The sequence below is a fragment of the Labrus bergylta genome, chromosome 4 (assembly GCF_963930695.1).
Source record: "Labrus bergylta chromosome 4, fLabBer1.1, whole genome shotgun sequence".
NCBI lineage: Eukaryota > Metazoa > Chordata > Actinopteri > Labriformes > Labridae > Labrus > Labrus bergylta.
Genome location: NC_089198.1, coordinates 5,239,825 through 5,249,585, shown reverse-complemented (window position 1 = coordinate 5,249,585; position 9,761 = coordinate 5,239,825). Strand labels below are relative to the sequence as shown.

At 41.5% G+C, this 9,761-nt stretch overlaps 2 protein-coding genes across 2 annotated transcripts; both read left to right on the top strand.

Moving 5' to 3' along the window:
• Positions 1-1,803: 1,803 nt before the first annotated feature.
• Positions 1,804-3,778, top strand: LOC109977581 (mammalian ependymin-related protein 1-like). The gene is made up of 2 exons (XM_065954493.1): positions 1,804-2,050; positions 3,296-3,778. The coding sequence occupies exons 1-2, from the start codon at positions 1,819-1,821 to the stop codon at positions 3,487-3,489; spliced, it is 426 nt and encodes a 141-aa protein (XP_065810565.1). The 5' UTR covers positions 1,804-1,818; the 3' UTR covers positions 3,490-3,778.
• Positions 3,779-6,240: 2,462 nt separating this feature from the next.
• On the top strand, positions 6,241-8,649 carry LOC136179122 (tripartite motif-containing protein 16-like). The gene has a single exon (XM_065954489.1). The coding sequence runs from the start codon at positions 6,284-6,286 to the stop codon at positions 7,955-7,957; it is 1,674 nt and encodes a 557-aa protein (XP_065810561.1). The 5' UTR covers positions 6,241-6,283; the 3' UTR covers positions 7,958-8,649.
• Positions 8,650-9,761: the final 1,112 nt, after the last annotated feature.

Here is a 9,761-nt window from a genome sequence, read left to right as displayed (position 1 = left end):
AGGAGAGCTTGTAGAATGTGATGTGAGAAGTTGAAGGAAAAAAAAGTGAACATGTAAAAATGTTTACTGGTATAAAAAATCCACTACTTTTCTGTCGTGAATCTGCGCTGCTTGAGTTTTGCAACACATTTTGCGAGATGTCTGTAGAAAAACAAATTTGTACTTGTAGAAATACACAAATTCAAGGCAGGTAACGTGTGTGCACCGTACATGTCCGTCCCTTAATTCCGTCGTAGCGGAAGCAAAACAAGGAACTTTAGTTCCACATAGAAACAGAAAGATTTTAACAGTGTTTTTAACCTTTTAGCTTAACATACATGAATTATTATTTATTTATTTATCAAATTCATGAAATGATGACAATATGAAATCATTTATGAGTCATGAACTTAAAGTTTTATGTAACAGCACTTCAAGTATAAACACTATAACGACTCAAGTTACTTTTAAGAAGAAACTAAATAATTCGCAAGGGATTGTGGGATAGGTAGTCAACAATAGTAGGACAAAAATTATGTACACAGTCTTGTATCTTTGCCTTTTTCTCAGTTTTTTCGATGCCGTTTTGGCGCCGAATTAAATGTACTATAGTCAGGAGTATTGAGGTGGCTGGTCGTCTTGGTTTCAGTCACCAATCTCTTGATAAAATAATTTTGTGAAAAATCAATGGAGGATTTGAATGGGAAAATTTACTTCTGATTGGCCAGTTCCCCCCACATGCAGACACACAGCGAAGGGAGGGGGGAGGGGGAGGGGGAGGGGGCCTTTCTACAAGTACAAATTTGTTTTTCTACAGACATCTCGCAAAATGTGTTGCAAAACTCAAGCAGCGCAGATTCACGACAGAAAAGTAGTGGATTTTTTATACCAGTAAACATTTTTACATGTTCACTTTTTTTTCTTCAACTTCTCACATCACATTCTACAAGCTCTCCTATTTTGCAACATATCTACCTTCATGTAAAAGGTGTCATCAAGTCAAATTTGCATAAACATATTATTTTCACTTTTTACAAGCAGTTCAGACCTTTATTTATTTTTAGTTATATATCTTGAAATAAGATGTTTATCTGGACTTTTCAGGTGACAATGGTTTACAATAAGTGTATTGAGATACTTTGATGTTATCAGCCTTCTTAGTAAGATTTTAGTGTTAATAGAGGCCTCACTTGGAGACTGAACCAGCTTATTTTAGGCATTACAAAATAATATATTAAATAATTAAAAAGTCGAGTTTTCAGGGAAATAAATACATTTTCACAAAATTAAACTGTGATAAAAGTAAACACAAAAAACTTTCATTCACTCAGGGATTTAGGGATTAGAGAGTCGCGTATAAGAAGTTCCTCTCTTCACTCAGAGTGATGGACAAGTGAGCGGCAAACCTACCGACATACATGAGAGAAAATAACAATAACCATCGTGACATCAACAGAAAAGACAGATGTAGATTGATAAAAGTAGAAATATAAGCTCAGAAAATGATAAAGAGTGAAATATAGAGTCATCATGGAGCGGTTATTTTTATATTTTAAATATAGCTAATAAATGTAAAGAAAAGGCAGGCGTGGTTAAAGCTCTCAACATGGGAACAAGAAGGTATGATTTAGAGCTGTAACATAAGCCCATCAATCAATTAGTCAAAAGAAATGAAGCCATACATTTTAATTAATTATAAAACATTCCAGATGTTTCAGATTTCAGCTTCTGAAATGCGAGGAATTCCTGATTTTCATGTATGATTATAAATTAAATACTTTTTAGGTTTTGTTCTGTTTGTTTTGGCCAGAAGAAGACATTCAAAGATGTCACTCCTTCATGTTTCTCTTCCTCGGCTCCAGGTTCTTCGAGTACATCTTTTTGTACCAGAGCCTGGTGATGTTCCAGATCGACCAGAAGACGAAGGACTGCTCAAAGATCGCTCTGACCGAGGCCTGGGATCCCTTCGACATCCCAGCCAACTCCACCTTCGAGGACCAGTACATCATCGGAGGCCCCGGGGACAACGTGGAGGTCCAGGAGTGGTCGGACAGGAAGCCGGCACGCCAACGTAAACCTGGTTTTTAAAATATTTTAAACACAACACCAGAAAGGACATGCACAGACAGAAAGTCATAATCAAAGAAATAAGTCAGTATTAACTGCCAGTGACAGGGATAGTCTCCCACTGTGAGGTGCATATGTGAACATCCAGGTCGAGAGAATATCCAGATCACTCCTCCTGAAATGACGGCTTAGGGTGCAGCCAGCCTGACACCAAAATCAAACCTTCCAAATGACATAAAGTAGGTTTATCTGTGGTAAACACATTGTCACAATCCAGGCCATCAGTGGTGATGGCAATGGTGAATGTGTGGTGTTGTGGCTAAACAAAGACCACCAACCAAAGTGAGTGTTGACAAGAGAGAGAGAGAGAGAGACTAAGAAACCAGCTTATATACCAAGGCCCAGTCTGCCCAGGTGCATGACATCAAATGAACTGGCTCCGCCCCTTTCTACCTGAAGACAACCTGAGTGGGGAGAGGTACAAGACAACAGGAGGAGCACTGACACAGTCAGGGGTCGTCAGAACAGACTACGATCTTTTGCACTTCCATATCTGCTCAGTTTTTCAACACCTTGCGTTTAATGGAGGACATCTGTGTTAAAAACAGTTAAAGTCTTTCTATGTGATTATTCACACTTAAATATAAAATAAATCAAGTATCTGCTCTGAAAATAACTCTGTGAGTCATGACTGTCTACAATGGGTGTAACACCCGAGTCCCACTGTCTGTGATGTTTTCAGAGTTTTCAGAGTCCTATCTTCACTTTGTTTACATCGCCAGGACGGCCGGCTGACTCCTCCCCTCGTGTATAAAAGTTGTTTAATTGAGGGACTAGAGAAAAGAAGAATAACATACTGTACTCACTGCTTAACTGTGTTTCTAGATCACGCTCATTTCAGGTAAATTTACATGCAGTGTGAAGATACCAGCATAATAAAGATCGCTAGCATTAGCATGCTAACACAACAATGCACCGCGAGTTGTTTTGGTTTCATGCTGGTGCTCAAGGGCGACATCTGCTGGATCAAAAAGTCACATATAAAGCCTTTAAACATCTTTTAGATTCTGTGGGAACTTTAAAACACAAAGTGTCCGTGCTGCTTGAATCCAGTGTTTGTGTACGTTCTTCCTGAAGCTGCTTCACAATAAAAATGAAGCTTCATCAGATTTAAGAAACAACTTCTGCTGGATATGAACCTCCAGTTCCTCTTAGAGCTGCTGTGACCTGTTTCTCGTCTCTCCACCAGATGAGACCTGGGTGGGCGTTTACACCCTGAAGGACTGCTACCCCGTGCAGGAGACCTACGTCAGGAACAGCAGCGTCACCACCTCCACCCGCTTCTTCAACCTGCAGCTGGGCATCAGCGACCCCGACGTCTTCACCCCGCCCAGCACCTGTCAATCAGCTCGGCCTGAGAGGATGTCGGAGTCCGGCTGCTGAATGCCCTCACCTTCAATCTTAGATACTTAAAAGGGATAATCTCGCTGAATTCTTCTGTTACATAAATGTCTGTGAGGTCACAATCGTTTGTCTGATGAGTTAACACAAGAAGAGTTTTTATTCAGCAAAGATCAAATTAATGACTTCTGACGATGAAACTGTTTAAATGCTCCTGTGACCGTTTGTTTTCCTGAGTTTGGAAGTTGTTTTTCCAGCTTTGGTGTGAATGCAGGATTAAACCAGTTCTTTCAGTAAGCGCCGGCTGTCACAGAAACAGCCTATGAGTCACTTACCGTATTTTCCGCACTATAAGGCGCACTTAAAAGCCTTTAATTTTCTCAAAAAACGACAGTGCGCCTTATAATCCGGAGCGCCTTATATATGGATCAATTGGTTAATTGGTTGAGCCATACTGGTTGTACACGGCGCTCAGCGACACTGACTCGGATAATGACAAGAGGGAGCCGGGCATGTTGGATGCCGTACTCGCCCAACTGTTCAATTCGGACACTGAAAAAGAAGAATTCGAGGGATTCGTGGACGGGGAATGAACTGAAAAAGTGAGCTTTACGTGTTATACGTAACTGAACAATGTTGAGTTATGCACTAACGCAGGGGTGCCCAACCTTTTTTGAACCAAGATCTACTTTTAAAGTTACCAGTCTGCCGAGATCTACCAGTCCACATAGTGAGCCATAGCCTTTACCAACAGCCTACAAACGCATTTAATACTCACACAACAAACAGAAAATAATAAATGAGAGTTCTGTAAAAAATAATGCAGACTACAGACTACAGCAGGCTGCTGTGAGATGATTTTGCTTTTGTTAAATTAGCTGCAGACACGGTGAGAGTGAACGGAGTAAAGTCCAACCGACCGTTTGACCGGGTCACGTGGGTTCCCACCTCGGTCCGTACGGATCACGGATCAACTGTGTGCTGTAGCACTAAAAGTAAAAAGTGGCTGGCGCTCCAGTGTGTGTGTGTGTGTGTGTGTGTGTGTGTGTGTGTGTGTGTGTGTCTGTGTGTGTGTGTGTGTGTGTGTGTGTGTATGTGTGTGTGTGTGTGTGTGTGCGCGTGCGTGAGCGCGTGCGCGTGCGCGTGCGCGTGTGCGCTGTTTGTTGGTGTGTCTCGTGCCCCGCGATGCTCACAGTCATGACAGCAGAGAGGAGCAGAGAAAAGTAGCTGCAGCTTCATCGAATGCGCTTAATACTCGTAGCATAGTTTCTATATATGACTTTTTGGAAAAACATTTACCCCCCCCCGGTTTTACCTGCACGTCATTGCGCATGCCTGCACTCTCTCTCGCTCGCTCTCTCATGCACGTAGCAATTTCATGAATAAATGAAAAATTAAATACACACAGGTCGGAAGTATACTTGGGCTCCCAACACAGGTATCGTGTGTGGGAAACAGTGCAATGAGATGAAATTGAAATCACTTTTCTATTTTCCAATTGTATTTTATATTGACAAAACATCTCGCGATCGACTGAGAATCAGTCAGCGATCTACCTGTCGATCGCGATCGACTGTTTGGGCACCCCTGCACTAACGTTTGAATTAGCGGTATCAGACTGTGTTTCTTTTACGTGTTTACAACTGAACAAGGCTGGGAGATATTGTGAATATGCACATTAACGTTTGAACAACGTTGAGTTATTGTGAATGCACTACGTATAAAACTACGTTTTGAGAGTTAACAGAAACGTCAAAGAAATTATTTATTATTTGGGGAAATCGTCTTATGTACTTTTGTTTTTGTAGTTTTATACGTTACGTTTTATACGTATTTATATTTATATATTCACAATATCTCCCAGCCTTGTTCAGTTGTAAACACGTTCTATTCTATGCGCCTTATAATCCGGTGCGCCCTATATATGAAAACAGTTCTAAAATAGGCCATTCATTGAAGGTGCGCCTTATAATCCGGTGTGCCTTATAGTGCGGAAAATACGGTAGTTACTGCTGGCTGCTGTTTTCTATTCTTGATTCTAATAAAATTTAATTCACTAACTAGTTACGACTCACTTTTGCTGTTTGTGTGAGAAGCTTCAAATCAATGTGAGCATGAGAAGAATGCCAGTCTGTCCTTGGTCAGCCCCGCCGTGCATGCTCTGAGCGTGACAGAGTGTGGAGGCGGGGAGCAGGCTTCAGTGTTGCATACATACAAGCAGAATATTTGAAGACAAGAGGAAGAATTGCATTTATCTGCACAGAGAGGGCTCATCGTCATCACAAGCTGCTTCAGAAAACACCGGTGGCAGCAAAGTGACGCCTGCACAGTAAGCATTACAAATACGTTTCCCAGCATGCAACACAGACATTTATGAGTTTAATGAATGACTTTCATGAAGCCTGCATTGCACTTTCACAACAGAGCAACCTCTAGGCTGCTGTACAAACAACATGCAGTACTGGGGGCAGAAAGCCTTCTCCAAACCCTCCGATTCAAAGAAGAGTTCATCTTGTAAAATCTGAAATGAGAAGTGTTTTTAAAAGAGAAATGTTCTCTGTTGTAAACAAGTCTCTCTCTCTCACACCGCTCCTCTTCCTGGAACGAAGCAGAGCTTGATAACCTCACCCTCTTCTTCCTGCTCTCAAACACAGCCAGCTCCACTCTGACTCTATATTTCCTTGTTTCCTCCCCTTTAGATCTACAAGTTGAGGATGGGTGTTACCAACAAGAGCTGACGTTCACTGAACAAACACATGCTGTGCAGATCAGAGGTGGAGCTAATTTGATTTCTCAGGAAGAGAAACTCAGACAGTCGTTGTTACAGAGAGGAGAAATGGCACAGAAAGGAGTTCAGCTGGGTCAGGAAACCCTTTCTTGTTCGATCTGTCTGGATCTCCTGAAGGATCCGGTCACTGTTCCCTGTGGACATAGTTACTGTATGAAGTGTATTAAAAGCCACTGGGATACAGAGGTTGAGAAGAGAGTCTACAGCTGCCCTCAGTGTCGGCAGGACTTCACACCGAGGCCTGTCCTGGGGAAAAGCACCATGTTAGCAGATTTAGTGGAGGAGCTGAAGAAGACTGGACTCCAAGCTGCTCCTGCTGATCACTGCTATGCTGGATCTGAAGATGTGGCCTGTGATGTCTGCACCGGGAGGAAACTGAAAGCCCGTAAGTCCTGTCTGCAGTGTCTGGCCTCTTACTGTGAGAAACATCTTCAGCCTCATTATGAAGTACCTCCATTAAAGAAACACAAGCTGGTGGAGCCCTCCAAGAAGCTCCAGGAGAACGTTTGCTCTCGTCATAATGAGGAGATGAAAGTATTTTGTCGTACTGATCAGCAGTCTATCTGTCTCCTCTGTTTAATGGACGAACACAAAGGTCATGACACAGTCTCAGCTGCAGCAGAAAGGAGCGAGAGGCAGAGAGAGCTCGAGGTGAGTCAGCAAAACATCAGGCAGAGAATCCAGGACAGAGAGAAAGATGTGAAGCTGCTCCAACAGGAGGTGGAGGCTATCAATGGCTCCGCTGATAAAACAGTGGGGAACAGTGAGAAGATGTTCACTGAGCTGATCCGTCTCATGGAGAAAAGACGCTCTGATGTGAAGCAGCAGGTCAGATCCCAGCAGCAAACTGAAGTGAGTCGAGTCAGAGAGCTTCAGGAGAAGCTGGAGCAGGAGATCACTGAGCTGAAGAGGAGAGATGCTGAGATGAAGAAGCTGTCACACACAGAAGATCACAACCAGTTTCTACACGACTACCCCTCACTGTCACCACTCAGTGAATCTACACACTCATCCAGCATCAAGATCCGTCCTCTGAGGTACTTTGAGGATGTGACAGCGGCTGTGTCAGAAGTCAGAGATAAACTACAGGACCTCCTGAGAGAGAAATGGACAAACATCTCACAGACAGTGACTGAAGTGGATGTTTTACTGCCAAAACCAGAGTACATGACCAGAGCTGAGTTCTTAAAATATTCATGTGACATCACACTGGATCCAAACACAGCACACACACAGCTGTTATTATCTGATGGGAACAGAAAAGTAACAGTAATGAGAGAACAACAGTCTTATTCTAGTCACCCAGACAGATTCACTGATTGGTGGCAGGTCCTGAGTAAAGAAAGTCTGAGTGGTCGTTGTTACTGGGAGGTGGAGAGGAGAGGAGAGGGAGTTTGTGTAGCAGTCACATACAAGAATATCAGCAGAGCAGGGGGCTCAGATGAATGCTGGTTTGGAGGTAATGATAAATCTTGGAGGTTAGATTGTTACAGCAACAGTTATGACTTTTGTTACAACAATGTCAGCACTCCTGTCTCAGGTCCTGAGTCCTCCAGAGTAGGAGTGTACCTGGATCACAGAGCAGGTATTCTGTCCTTCTACAGCATCTCTAAAACCATGACTCTCCTCCACAGAGTCCAGACCACATTCACTCAGCCTCTACATGCTGGACTCAGGTTTGTTTATGATGGAGCCTCTGCTGAGTTGTGTAAACTGAAATAGACAGAAGTCATTAAGGAGACAGATGTTTAACTTGCTGTGTTTTAAATATTCAACTTGATTTTTACTCATGCTCGTTGCTGAGATCTGATCATCGTCACCTGTCAATCAAACTTTATGGGCGGTACTTTGACCTCTTCTCGTCTGTTCTGTAAATGTTTGAGTGTCTTTAAGTGACACTCCTTCCTGTGTCTGTTTAGCCGTGGACTCTTTCACTGCTCAGGATGACTTTTGTTCACCTGAACTGACATTTCTCTGAGTGAAAATATCAACTTCTCTCCTCTCTCCATGTTTGATTATTTGTATTCATACATTTATATGCTGTTGTTTCTGTTCTGATTCATGAGTCTGAAGAGAGAGCAGCAAACTTTTCTTTAATGTTGATTTTCTCTTCTCACCACTTTGTACATTTGTAGAAAATCTATAAAATCACACTTAAAGAAATGAGTTAGTCAGAATAAATGTTGTTGTTCATATTCAAAGTAAAGTAAAAAATGTCCTCTGAGGTGTTTTAAAAATGTAATCCTCCTGATTAAATCAATAAGGAGATAAATCATAGTTTTCTGTGAGTGGAGATCAAACAAACTGTGTGTATGAAGTGAATGTGTTCATGAAATGATTGAACAAGAGACATTGAACACACTTTACTTATTTGATGTGTAAACAAACTGAAGTTTGACATCCTGAATAAACACATGAACAAAATGTTTTCTTCTCGTCTTCATTGCAGGGTGTCGTAAGAAGCTGATGGAGAGTCAAACTCAGTCACTTTGTTCATGTGTTGGTGTTTAGAGCTGAAGAGCGTCCGTCACTCACTCTCTGTTCTTTCAGCTCTCCTCACTAAAAAAGATTTGCTTTTGAGGAATGAGCAGAGTTTTCTTTAACATTTTGACTTCTAAAAACATTTTGACAAACTTTTCTTTCCTATATTTCCAATGTGTCCTGAATGCAGCATCAGAATCAGAAGAATCAGAATCAGCTTTATTGGCCGCGTATGCTTTCACACTTAAGGGATTTGACTTCATTAAAACGATACTCTCAATGCACAAAAAGTACAACATTAATTTACAACAAGAAACACAATGTAAGCAAAGACTAACACGTACAAGGCTCGATGAGAGAATAGTGCAGTGTTGGGTCGAGCAAACATGCTGAAATAACTTATAATAAAATATATATATGTAACAGATGGGTTAATTTACTTGAGGAAGAGTTGTAACAGTATTTACATTGAGCGGTGTGATTGATATCAAGGGAGGATAATAACACAGATGCCTTTCTGCAGAGAGTACAAATCACCACAAGAGGGCGCCTTCATCCTGTTAACCAGAGATGTAAAGATCCACTTAAGCACCTGAACTCAGTTTGTGCAGAAGAGAGTGAGAAGAGGTCAAACTACTTAAAGTTATTCATTAATTCCCTCTGGTCTTCATTTATGTACATCTGTCCCTGGATTCTGCTGCCATTCTTCTCCATGTTACCAAGTGTATTTATGTCATTTCTAGTCAACAATACATTAAAAGACACAATCACCTGACAGGTCCAGAAAAACCTCTTCAAGATACAAAATAAAACCTGGATTGCTTTTAATCTGCAAAAATATTGCTGGTTCAGCAAGCAAATTTAACTTGTTGTAATGTTAGAAATATGAAGGTAGATATGTTGCAAAATAGGAGAGCTTGTAGAATGTGATGTGAGAAGTTGAAGGAAAAAAAAGTGAACATGTAAAAATGTTTACTGGTATAAAAAATCCACTACTTTTCTGTCGTGAATCTGCGCTGCTTGAGTTTTGCAACACATTTTGCGA